This window comes from Pagrus pagrus (genome assembly GCF_965226575.1).
Source record: "Pagrus pagrus genome assembly, chromosome: 10".
NCBI lineage: Eukaryota > Metazoa > Chordata > Actinopteri > Spariformes > Sparidae > Pagrus > Pagrus pagrus.
The window spans coordinates 1795500-1808951 of record NC_140194.1 but is presented as its reverse complement, the minus strand read 5'-3'; the positions used below and the strand labels follow the sequence as shown (position 1 = coordinate 1808951).

General features: G+C 41.7%; 2 protein-coding genes across 4 annotated transcripts; both read left to right on the top strand.

Moving 5' to 3' along the window:
* The first annotated feature begins 1214 nt into the window (after window positions 1-1214).
* LOC311264474 (ferritin, heavy subunit) lies at window positions 1215-6520 on the top strand. Of its 3 annotated transcripts, none has more exons than XM_084365358.1 (3): window positions 1215-1621; window positions 2936-3139; window positions 5013-6520. In XM_084365358.1, exons 1-3 carry the CDS (start codon window positions 1496-1498, stop codon window positions 5301-5303), a joined length of 621 nt encoding a protein of 206 aa, XP_084221484.1. In that variant the 5' UTR covers window positions 1215-1495; the 3' UTR covers window positions 5304-6520. The 3 variants fall into 3 exon arrangements, with proteins under 3 accessions (XP_084221484.1, XP_084221485.1, XP_084221483.1); XM_084365359.1 differs by having other exon boundaries at window positions 1215-1666; window positions 2936-3082; XM_084365357.1 differs by having other exon boundaries at window positions 1215-1666.
* A 154-nt stretch (window positions 6521-6674) lies between these two features.
* Window positions 6675-12362, top strand: myod1 (myogenic differentiation 1). Its single transcript, XM_084365355.1, has 4 exons — window positions 6675-7382; window positions 8517-9193; window positions 10110-10191; window positions 10856-12362. Exons 2-4 carry the CDS (start codon window positions 8600-8602, stop codon window positions 11068-11070), a joined length of 891 nt encoding a protein of 296 aa, XP_084221481.1. The 5' UTR covers window positions 6675-7382; window positions 8517-8599; the 3' UTR covers window positions 11071-12362.
* The last annotated feature ends 1090 nt before the right edge of the window (window positions 12363-13452 follow it).

Genomic DNA, 13452 nt, shown 5'->3' with positions numbered 1-13452 from the left:
TAACAACTTATTTCCTTGTGTTTGTTGTAAATGTGTTTAACTGTGTTTCCATGTAGACAAATTTACTAACAGGCTTTATTTACAACATGCGAATAACGATTAATAACTGTGATGTAAAACAGTTTTTAACTCGCTGCGTCCATAAAAACACAACTTGTTCTCTGTCATGGACGAAGTATTTACAGCCCGTCTGTAGAAGAAAATACCAACGATTCTGCGTCATGAGTCTGTTCGTCATCAGAATTATTCTTATTCAGCAAATGAGGTTGGTACAGACGTCAAGGCCTTTACCGGGCCTCTAACGGGCCTCTGTCTGACCTCTGCAGAGTCTGAGTCGGGCCTGAGTCCGGACAGAGTCGGGCCTGAGTCTGGACAGAGTCGGGCCTCGCCTGCTGTGCAGCATCACCTGGGGCTGAAGCTGATCGTCCTCCTGCAGCGTGCCTGTAATCTGTTACACTAAAAGGTCCGGTCCAGGTGATCACTGAGGTGTCTGTGGTTCAGTGGGGTCGAGGGTGCAGGTCCTGTTGACCTCCAGGCTGAGAGCCGGTCTTTCTTCCCTCCAGGACCAGCTGACCCCCCGCGGAGCAGCCAGCCCCTGCCGTCACTCATCCTGCCCCGAGGAGCCGGGCTGAAACAGGAGAGGAGGAGGTCGACTCTGAACCAGGATCCACAGAGGAGAGACTGATGACGGTCAGCTGATCAGTGACCCGTTGATCCGGATCACAATATGGTGCCGAAAGATGAGTTGAACTGGAGCGAGGCCTCCCTGGTTCTACTGGTTCTACTGGTTCTACTGGTCAGATGTCATCGGTTCACCCAGTATTTCATTTTCTGCTACTTAATACTTCCACTATATTAATACTCACTACATTTATCTGACTACTTCAGTTACTAGTTACTCTGCAGATTACATTCTGCATCAGAACATCTGATCCGATAATCAGTCTGCCGTAAATATACAGTACAGTATTTTTTATAACAGTCTCAAACAGAAGTTTTTATAACTCTGGTGGAAGAAACTGTTTACTGAGGTAAAACTCTGAGGTACTTGTACTTTTAAATGTTACAATTAAATGTTGTACTACATTTGTCTTACAGCTTTAGTTACTTATTACTTGATAAGTACTTTTTACTTTCTGCTCCATTTTGGAGACAAATATTCAACATTTTTCTTCCTCAGTTAATAAAACATGAATCTAATTAATCGATAAATCATTAAATCTGCTGTGAGGACTGACTGTGTCTCTGCTCCCCGGTCGGTCTGGTCGCGGTGACTCGGTTATGTAACTGTTGGTGCTTCAGCTCAACGCACCGGATGAACTTGAGCAGCTGACCGGGAAACAGTTGATCCACGCAGGCTAAATTTATCCGCCGTTGACGGTCCGGGTCTGCCGGAGGAACAGACGCGTTGGTTGTTGTCATCAGGCAGTCGAGCTTCTTCCCTGTTGTGTCAGGTGAAGCTGCGGCTCTCCGGCGGGGACCGAGCGGCGGTGACATGGCTGCTGAGCCCGCAGAGAAGAGGTTAAAGAGCAGCCTGCCGCTGTGCAGAGCGCACCGGAGCTCCGCGGGCAGCCGGGCCAGACACAACCTGCAGGCCGCCGTGGAGGAGGCTCTGTGCGGGGTGAGCAGCCTGCTGTGGGACGGAGCGTACCGGCTGCAGGCTCTGGTAGGAGACACTGACGGAGAGAAGTAACTAGTTACTGAAGTACTGTACTCGAGTACAAATCTGAAGTACTTCTCCATGACACCTCAGAGACAGATATGTACTTTTACTCCACTCCAGTTGTCTGACAGCTTTAGTTACTAGTTACTTTTCACGCTACACTAGTTTATGTAACTGTTTAATGAAGTACTGTACTCGAGTACAAATCTGAGGTACTTGTACTCAGTGTTGTTAAAAGTACTCAAAAGTCATACTTGAGTAAAAGTAAAGATGTTAAAATATTACTTTGTTAAAAGTGAAAGCAACATAAAAAGTACTCGAGTAAAAGTCTTAAAGTATCTGATATTAAATGTACTCAAGTATCAAAAGTAAAATAATAGGCTACATATATTTACATAGATATATATCTTACTATACTTTCCACTACTACTAATAACTAGTAACTAAAGTAATCAAATAAATGAAGTGGAGTAAAAGTATTATGTTGCAGTTACTGGAAATAGTCAAGTGACGTTATACTTACTGTAAGTACAGTTACAGAGTAAAAGTTACTCTCCATCACTGCGTGTACTTCACTCCTCCACTACACAGATACTGTACTTTTACTCCACTACATCTGTCTGACAGCTTTAGTTACTCATTACTTTCCAGGCTGTAATAGTTTATAAGTGATTGAATGTAACTAAGTACATCTTCTCAAATTACCATAATTAAGTCATGTTTTGGGGCACTTGTACTTTTACGAGTTAAAAAGTAACTAATACTTACTTACTTGCTTACTTTGCACTTTTACTTAAGTATTGTCCTAATATCAGTAGTTTTACTTGTAATCTCATAATTGAGTAATATTTCAGTAATGTATTTGTACTCGTACTCGAGTAAAGATGTATATTACTTCTCAACTACACCTCAGAGACAAATATTGTACTTTTACTCGACTACGTTTGTCTGACAGCTTTAGTTACTAATTACTCTCCAGGTTACAATGGTTGATAAATGATGGAATGTAACTAAGTACATTTACTCAAGTACTGTGAGTACATTTTGAGGTACTTTGAGTATTTCATTTTCTGCTACTTCACACTTACACTCCACTTCATTTCATTTTGGAGGAAAATATTGAACTTTTACTTCACTAGGTTTATTAGAAAAGTTTAGTTACTAGTTACTTTGCAGATTACATGCTGCATCAGAGCCACAGCAGGACACAGTTTACAGTCTACAGCTCAGCGACACTCTGACGAGGTGTTCGTGTTCGCTTGTCTCCTGCAGGCCAGCGTGTTCGAGCGGGACGACGTCGCTCTGCCCCGCGTCGCCTCTTTCTTCCACCAGGAGGCGCTGAAGCAGCAGCAGGAGGCCGAGGCCATGCTGGGCTACCTGGCCGAGCGAGGGGGCAACTACTGCGGCAAGGACGTCCAGGTGAAGCCTGTCGCGAGCTTTATCTTATTTTACCTTCTTCCTGTAGTAGAAGTACAAGTACGTACAAGTATTAGAGTACTCTGTTTCCTAAGTACAGTTTGAGGTAGTTGTAATTAAGTATTTCCATTCTCAGCTACTTTATATTTCTACTTCACTACAAGTTGGAGGCAAGTATTGTACTTTTTACTCCACTACATTTATTTGCTAACTTTAGTTACTAGTTACTTTGCAGATTACATGTCGCATCAGAGCCAAAGAGCGTTTATACATTTTATTTTATTGACATTCAGATAAATGCTGAATATTGGATCCAATAATCAGACATGTAACTTTATCTAAAAGTTACTTTTTACTTGTACTTTTGATACTTAAGTACATTTAATATCAGATACTTTAAGACTTTTACTACTTTACTACTTTTACCAAAGCAATGCTTCAACACAATGTCTTTACTTTTACTCAAGTATGACTTTTGAGTACTTTTACAACACTGGTGGAAAGTAACTGTTTATCTGCAGTTTATACTGCACTTGAGTACAAATCTGAGGTACTTGTACTTCTCCACTACATCTCAGAGACAAATATTGTACTTCCACTACATTTGTCAACATCTTAAGTTACTAATTACTTTCCAGGTTACGATAGTTACATTCCATCACTTATCAACTAAGTACGTTTACTCAAGTACTTTCTTGAAGTACATTTTGAGGTACTTGTACGTGAGTATTTCATTTTATACTTCCACTCTGGAGGCAAATATTTTTCTTTTTTCAGTTTATAAAATAAATAAGCTGAACTGTCACACAGAGGTCAGCCGGAGGTCAGGGCCACGAGCATGTGTTGCCCAGAGGCACTTCAGCAGGCTGTTGTTTGAGTCGTCAGGGGTCCTGAGGGGCGCTGAGATGATCCGGTATGAGGAGCTGATTCTGAAGCTGAATTTATGATCAGAACTTTATCTGTGAGCCGGAGCAGCTTCAGTCTGTAACAGCGTTCTCAGTTTACTCTGCCAGCGACCTCGAGCTCCTCCAGAAACTGGATTTATTCCTCCTCCCGTCGATCCTTCACTTTGTCAGAGCAGGTGTCTCTCCGTCTCTCTGCTGCTGCTTTTTTTTTTCAAATAGCAGAGATCTCATTTTGGAACGAAGCTCTTCATTTTGGGCCAGGCGTCAGCGAGAGGACGGGGGAGGTGGTGGTGCTGGGGGTTAAACCCCCGGAGAGCTGCCCCCGGCGCTGGCCCAAAGCCGGTCAGGGTGTACGTTTCCCCCCCTGAGTTCCGGAAAATTGGCGAGATTAATGCTGCGGCAGAGGGACGGTGCTGCTGATGGCGTTTCCAGATGGCCGAGGGGCATCGGCGGCGGTGGCGTTGGCGCGTCGCAGCGTGGCCTCCGACCGCCGGCCCGGGTTTATGAGTCGTGTAAAATCGTTTCAGGGCTGAGGCCCGGGCCCAGTCAGCAGCAGTTTGGGACACCTCGTTATCCGTCTCTCAAGTGCCGTGAGCCTCAACGACACAACGCCTCAGAGTCAAGTCTGCTCAGCTCAGCTCGGCTCAGCTCAGCTCAGCTCGGCTCAGAGTGATGTTTGTTTGTTTGTAGAGGACTTTTATTCTGAAGGAACTTCAATGGACTCAGCAGGTTGATAGAAAAGTTTCCAAAGCTCATGATGAAGCTGTTAAAGATCCAATACGTAACATCTCAACATCCAAATGTCTTAAAACCACCAGACCTTTGTTTTTTATTTTACATCATCCAAAATGTTTCCAACAATGTTCAAACCAGAGAAATCCACAAGGTCATCAAGGTAACGCTGCGTTTCATCTGGTCGGGAGAGTCGGACCGCGAGGATAGAAGTCTGTGAACGAGTGTCGGGTCGAGGGTCGATGCCGTGGTCCTGAGAAAAAGCCTCTGATGATGTTTGTATCTTTGGTTTTCAGAAGCCGGGCTGCGAGGCGGTCTGTGCAGTGTTACCGGCTCTGGAGCTGCTGCTGCTCCAGCTCAGGGAGGAAGTGGAGGTCCTGGTCGAGCTGAACCAGCTGGCTCGCAACCACCGAGACCCGCATACCGCCAGCGTTGTGAAGAGCCACTTCCTGGTGCCGCGGGTGGACCGCCTCAAACTGCTGGGAGACCTGCTCACCAACGCCCGCCGGGTGGGCTGCACCAACGACCAGACGGGCGGGTTCGGAGAGTACATCCTGAATGAGCTGCAGGAGGAGCTGACCGGTTGATGGTCCGAGAGAAGTTCTGATTGATCCGACATGAGAAATTATACTTCTGTATTTTTCTACAGAGAACCAAATCTCTGAAGGACGAGGGAGACGTTTTGGGAAAATGTAAATAGATATTAGCGCCATCACTCCGCCTCCAGCACAGACATGTTCAGAACATGTGTAGCGTAGCTTAGCACAAAGACTTAGCGGGAGGTTAGGAAAAAAGTGGTCTGTTACATTTCTCCATTTTATACTTCTGTATCACTTAGCATCCAAAGCAGTTAGCTAACTGGCACCTTTCTATGTCCGTCTTGTTGTAGCGCGTTTGTTTGTGTGTGTGTTTGTTTGTGTGTGTTTGCTCGGTTTGGTCATTAAGTCATTAGCTCCATCTCCTCCTGAAGAAAACTCTCCTTCCAACACATCCAGAGCCGTCTGGTTAAGGATTTAAGACATGCTAGCAGTTAACGTTTCTGCACACCACAGTTGGATCCAGGTAGACGCGGAGCAGATGTGACATATCACGCTCACATTAAATGTCATTGGCCGACATTCACATCAGGAGAAGTCGGACGACCTCCAGCCGTGATCGTGGCACCAAAACAGCTATTTTAAACCAAACCATGTTTTTCTAACACTAACAAAGTGTTTTTTGTGGGTAAACCTCAAAACCATCAAAAGTTAATGTGAATTAATCTGCGTTTTTGGTCTTAAAAGGATATTTTCCTTCTTTTGGGGGAATTTAATCACGTTTTTCTACAAAATGTACAAATCTGAGCAGGATTCAGTGTTCAGGAACCAACATGATCATTTTCATTCTCATGTCTTTCTATTGACTGAATCATTTTTAACACGATGAACATGAAGCCGGTTGTTAACAGACACGTTAAAGACGTTTCTACAAGTATCCTGTTACTCTGTGTTGTGTTTGTGTTGTGTTGTTATTTGTATTATTTATTCATCATGTATTCAGTGTTTATTCTTGTTTTGTGACTTGTATTGTTCAGACCGAGCTCTGCTGTGGAGGGAGGTGTTCGATAGCTGTAAGAAAGTTTGTGTGTTTGTTTTTCAGTTTGTGTTTGTTGTGCACTTTGTAATAAAATTAGAAAAGTCAAACATTTATAACATTTACGACCCACAGCTGATTTTTGATACACGAGTGAGATCTTTGTTTTCAGTGTCCAGAAAACACTGAAAGTTGTTCAAAAGTCTTTTGTAAATAAAGTTATGAAACTGTTCTGCAGAAATCTTTTTTTTCCGGCATCACGACTCAGTTCTGCAGGTCCAGTTTGTGAGAAACCAAACCTGTCAGATATTAACGACCCGACCTTTGATCTCAAACGTCAGTGTGGGACGAGCTGGGAATGAGACTCAAAAATCAACTTCAACTTAAATATTTGAAAAAAATCATTAATTTTACATCAAAATCACTGACTTTAAAGGACCATTCTACATTTTTTGACCGTCCAGCTCAGTTTCAGACTTTGACCTCTAGACGGGACATTGTTTTAAAGTTATCGATCAAATCTTTACGAGCAGCAAAACTCATCACCAGCTTGTGCTCGGTTGTTGCCGAGGGTTACGTCCTCTATTAAACAGACCTGTCAATCATTTTGGGAGTGATAGTGATAATCCGTCGAGCAGAGGGTTTGAATAGTTCCTCATCCGCAGAGTAGCTCCACTAACCATCTGTCACGTTTGACTGGCAGAGGATGATGGGTAGTTAAATCACAGCCTGCAAGACGAAGCTCAGGTCAGACAACAAGTGTGAGTGTGTGTGTGTGTGTGTGTGTGTGTGCTGCAGGATCTGCTGTGCAGCGCCCTCCAGCTGCAGCTCAGGTGAACTGCAGCGATCATGTTTTCATGTCTGAGGAGGAGGAGGATGAATCTTCTTCTATAAATAAACTAAATGACATTTAACTTGATGACTGACTTCACACGTTCACGTCTTATTTACACTCTTAAAATTAAATATGAGCGTGTGATGAAAAGAAATATGAATTAAAAACATTTGTATGTTTGTGGTTTCAGTCCTGACGACATCATCATCATCATCATCATCATCATCATCACTACAGAGCAGCAGAGAGAAGGTCAAAGGTCAGAAAACTGCCCTATTTTTGCACAAATTTACATTTGTTTTATTCTAGCTGCTGAAATAGAAAACAACAGGACTCAAACATCTACTTTTTACTCTTTTTCTGATTTTATTTAGCAAAATTCTCCTTTAAAAATACTTTCCTGCTGTTTTCTGTTTTAAAGTCGCAATATTTAAATGATTCACTGATTCAGTAATTCACTCCAACATGATGAAGAACTTCAGACACTAAATATAAGTTCTGGTCCATGTTTCAGTTTCTATAAAAGTTACTGTATATTTTATTTTCACTCTAATTTAAAGGAGCAGTCCGTAGTTTTGTTAATGAGCAGAGAAACAAACAAACTGAATCAACAAACTCTCTTTGTTTTCATGACCGAATAAACAAACTGACCAGGACAAAAACACTTTATACTGTTTCACTTTGTTTATATGTGGCGGACCCTGCCACCTTTCTAGCTTCAAACAGTGTTCTGGGACCTGATTTTCCTCTGAGAACAGCTTGTTTGTTCACTGATGGAGAAAAATGATGTTATTACCTCATTTATATCGACTTTTCCCTCATGTTAATCTTCATTCTTATAATTCAATTTGGTCTTTTTGCTTCAATTTCATCTATTACTTCCAGTTTTTAAACATTTGTTTCTCTGTCATTCATTCTCGTCTCTCTTTCTTTCATGTATTATTACAGTCAGCGGCCTTAAAGTCACATTTTTAATTTCTCTCCATGTTCAGTTTGATCTGAAAGCCACAAGTTAACTCAGTGATTCGCATTAAAGTGAGCCAGAAGAACAGGAGAATAAATAAATAAATAAATAAATAGATAAATAAATAGATAGATAGATAGATAAATAAATAGATAACTGTCCTGTGGGTTTAATACTTGATACGTCTCTACATGCTGTTGTTGGAGTGTCCACATGTGCCCCCCCGCTGTGTGCAGCTCTCTTTGGGGTAATTGTACACTAATTACCGTGAAGTTGTAAACCCCTCCTGCTGCCAGCTGATTGGTCGGCCCTCAGTGGACCTCATCACCCTGGCCCCGCCCCCTGCGGGTGTCCCAGGTATAAGAGGCTCCAGGTCAGCAGCTGAGGGCCAGAACAGTTTGTGACAGGACTCTACATTCCCCCAAACAGACCCGCTGCTGTTTCCCCTCTCAGACCTCCTGTCTGCTCCGCTGGATTAGTTTCTTCTTCTGTGGTGTGTTTGGGACTGAACCATGGAGCTGTCGGATATCTCTTTCCCCATCCCCGCCGCAGATGATTTCTACGACGACCCCTGCTTCAACACCAGCGACATGCACTTCTTCGAGGACCTGGACCCGCGGCTGGTCCATGTGGGCCTCCTGAAGCCGGACGACTCCTCCTCTTCAGCTTCACCCTCCCCTTCCTCCTCCTCAGCCTCCTCCTCCCCGTCATCCCTGCTGCACCTCCATCACCACGCCGAGGGTGAGGACGACGAGCACGTCCGCGCCCCCAGCGGGCACCACCAGGCGGGCCGCTGCCTGCTCTGGGCCTGCAAGGCCTGCAAGAGGAAGACCACCAACGCGGACCGGCGGAAGGCGGCCACGCTGCGGGAGCGCCGGCGGCTCAGCAAAGTCAACGACGCCTTCGAGACCCTGAAGCGCTGCACGACGGCCAACCCGAACCAGCGGCTGCCCAAGGTGGAGATCCTGCGCAACGCCATCAGCTACATCGAGTCCCTGCAGGCGCTGCTGCGCGGCGGCCAGGACGACGGCTACTACCCGGTGCTGGAGCACTACAGCGGGGACTCGGACGCCTCCAGCCCCCGGTCCAACTGCTCCGACGGCATGGTGAGTTCAGGGACCGACAGGTGTCAGAGAGGGGAAGGGGGTCTGTGGAGACGGGTCAGTGGAGAGCTTCTCCTGTGCGTCTTTACGCACGGACGAGCTGCGCGTTTTACCTTAAAACTTTAGTTTCGTTTAATTTACAGTTTTTTTCTTACATTTATTTTATTCTGTTAAAGTTCAGGATTAATTATCATTTAAAATAAAACAGGTTGTACAACGAAATGCACGTTGTCTGTTCATCTGCGCGCTCATCTCTCGTTCAACTGCGATTATTATTTTCATTTTTAACAATTTCCACGCGTCAAGTTTTAGTTTGAAATAGATAATTTCTCCTTTTATTTTCACTGTTTTTGTGTCTCAACAACTTCAAACACAGAATATTATTAACTCAGTTCTGTTCTGATAAACAAGAAATAAATAAGGAAAATGTTTTGTTTCCAGAATCAGTCGCGTAAAAACATGAAACTGATCGAAACACATTTTGATTTTAACGAAACGTGTCGAAACTAATTTAATCTGATTTCTCGGTGAGACACAAGAAACTGCTCCAGTTTTAATTGATGATTTTTTCGTTTTCCCGCAGATTCAAACATTTTAAAGAAAATCACCCGAAAACATTTTCATTAAAAACATAATTCATAATTTGGTTTTGTTCATTTAAACCACCGTCAGCAGTGTTTAATTTAATTTAAATAATAATTCGGCTTTTTCTTCATTTCTAAATTATTTTCTCTCGTTTTCTTTTTAAAATGTATCTGCCAGGTTTGTTTGAGGAGAAAAGCTGAAACATTTGGGCTTCATGTTTCCTCAAACATTAATAATAATAATAATAATAATAATAATAATAATAATAATAATAATGATGATGATGATGATGATGTCAGTGCTTCATGATGTTTAACCTGTCTTCTCTCTGCAGACGGACTTCAACGGGCCCAGCTGTCAGTCCAACAGGAGAGGAAGTTACGACAGCAGCTCTTATTTCTCTGAGACTCCAAACGGTAAGAAACGACTTTAATTAATATAAAGATGATGTCATCCAACAGCCAACAGCCAATCAGGCGACTAATTAAGATAATAAATGACTTTACTGACAGTTAGCAAATAAAAGGAGCCATAAAAACAGCAGCTTCATGAGCCAATAAAACTATAAAGTGAGAAGTTTCCTTCAACTGTGTTTAACAAACAAACACTGAAGTGTCAGGCCTGTGGTGTGAGAGAGGCTTTTTACAGAAAATGTTATTTTCATGTTAAATAATGTGAGTCTGAGTTCAGCCTGCTTAATAAAGCATTAACACTTTTACTGAAACGTCTCAGTTTAATCCAGACTGAGAAGATTTGTCAAGAAAGAAAGAAAGAAAGAAAACTTTCTCTTCAGTGTTTTTATGCAGAAATCGAACAAACAGTCAAAACACGTCACTGGATGAGAAATGCCTCCTGAAAACAGTTAAATCACATTCTGAGTTTAAGCAGGAAAATAATCTTTGAAACTTTAAAGCTTAAAGTTAATTTAAGATGAACTTTGTTGAAAATTGAACCCAAATCAAAGACGGATCAGATTCAGGAGATTCAACTGTTATTTCCTCAGAATCATTTTGACCTTTGACTTTAAAACAAAAAGTGAAAAATGATATTTGATTCATGAACTGTGTCATTTTGTTTCAGGCGGTCTGAAGAGCGAGCGCAGCTCGGTGGTCTCCAGTCTGGACTGTCTGTCCAGCATCGTGGAGCGGATCTCCACCGACAACAGCAGCCTGCTGCCGGCCGCCGACGGCCCCGGGTCCCCGGCCCCGACCAGCGAGGCCGCGGCCCCGGGTCCGGTCCAGATCCCCTCCCCGACCGCCAACCAGGACCCCAACCTGATCTATCAAGTCCTATAGACCTTCACACCCGGGACTTTACTGACAACACAGATCCACACACTCAAGCTGAAAACATATGGAAGCTCATTCCTGACAGAAATGATGATGATGATGATAATAATAATAATAATAATAATAATAATAATAAGTGAGGATGATTCCTGAACATGTAAAACATCTCACCGGCCTTTAACTGAGCTCTCAGCCTCATCAGTGGACGGAGTTTAATATTTTATATTGAATTTTATAGATTTTATAGTTACTGAACAAACTCCGTCTGCTGGCGACTGAAACACAGTCGAAAGCTCCAGAATCAGCCAACGTCGACCTCGTTAACAAGAAGTTAACGTGGAAACTTTTAATTCAGTCTTAATGCAACAGCTGTTAAATCAGGAATAAAAAGGAGAGGAAGTCAGAATTACACGACACTAATCTCTTATTTTATAATCGATATTTAGTATTTTCCTGAGGACATTTTGGGAAATTGAAAACAGGAAATACATAAAATAAAAATGTTATTATTTTGACTTCCATGTAAAATAAATGAAACACTGATTCGATCAGGAGTGAGCTTCTGTATTCGACCCCAGACTCCAGAGTACATTTTAGATTTAGATGAAACCACTTGAATGCTGGGAAATGTAGTTTCTGCCACGTTTCTTTACTGATGAATCGATCAGTTCACTTCTCGCTGTATTTTTTTTAAGTTAAGTTTTTCTTTAAGTTATGAAAAGATATTTTAAAGGCTCAGCCGAGTCGTTCAGACGGAGTTTCTCTTCCTCTCTGTGTATTTACTTTATTTGATGAAGGACGGAGGCCAAAAACAAAAACAAAGAGAAAACATCCATTTACATTCCTCCACTTTCGTCCATCTGAAGTCCTAAAGCCCGGCTGTCCAGTCCAGTCCAGTCCAGTCCAGTTCCCTCAGGAAGAAAAAGAGAACTGCAAATGATCCTGTGATATTTTTAAAAGATGCCAACAATAAAGACCTGCAGGAATAAACAACAGATCTCAGACACAAACAAACACAAACACACACAGCTGTTATTGTGTGACAGTATTATAGTGACTTCCTGTCCAAGTCACAGATGTTTCACTTCACTGCAGCGGAGGACCAGTTTTCTTGTTTTCTGTACATATTATGTAAATAAGAGGCGATTTGTTCCAACTGAAAAGTATTAATTATGTATTTAATGTTTCCGTCTGTATGTGCTTTTTGTTTGTTGTGAAAAATGTTAAACTTTATATTTATACATCTGAAAAACTGAGTGACAGACAAATAAATGAACCTGCTTATTTATACAAACGAACGAACCAACGTGACTGATTTATTTCATTTGTGTGAAAAGTCTTAATAACCTTTATGATTCAGGCCTCGGGAAGATTTTAATTTTTTTATTCAGGGTAAAAACAAACAAACACACATTTAATAATTTGCACAAAAACAAAACATCCGAATATTAAGTTTATTCATGAAGATTTCATGTTAAAGTGACACTGTGCCGCTAATATTTACAATATTAACGAGGTAATAACACAATTTTTCTCCATCAGTGAATAAACCAGCTGTTCTCAGAGGAAAATCAGGTCCCAGAACACTGTTTGAAGCTAGAAAGGTGGCAGGGTCCGCCACATATAAACAAAGTAAAACAGTATAAACTGTGTTTTTGTCCTTTAAGGTCAGTTTGTTTATTCAGTTTATTCAGTCATGAAAACAAAGAGTTTATTTATTTAGTTTGTTCGTTTCTCTGCTCATTAACATTTATTCAACAAAACTACAGACTGCTCCTTTAAACAGGACTTAAAATAAAATATACAGAAATTTATATAAACTGAAACATGTAAAGAAATTATATTTACAGTGTCTGAAGTTCTTTGTCATTTATTTATGATGGAGTGAATTATTGAATCAGTGAATAATTTAAATTAAATGACGATTAAACGGGTGAGAAAAGAGAAAATGGGAATAAAAGTTCAATTAAAGTCAAATAACTTTCATTTTTAAGACGTAAACATGGTGGATGAAGGTTCCTGGAGAAGCAGTGAGAGTTTTGGAGAAACTGATTAAAAAGTTTAGTCAGACACTAAAACTACAGACTGCTCCTTTAACTGCAGCTACGACAGTTAAAAACAACAGCGATCATTTATCAACTTATAAACACAATGTCCTGAATATCACATTTAGATTCATTCTCATAATTTTAATACCAGAGTGTTTTTAATATACACGACCAAGATCAAGTCCTTTGAGTCAAAGAGCAGCAGCGCCATCGTGTGGTTTCACAGAAGAACTGCAGGTGTTTCTGCTCGTCGCTTCACCTCCAACTGCTTCTGAACATCTTCTCATAAAATCAGATTCAGAACTTTATATTCAGAAACTCCTCGTCACCGCAGAATTTT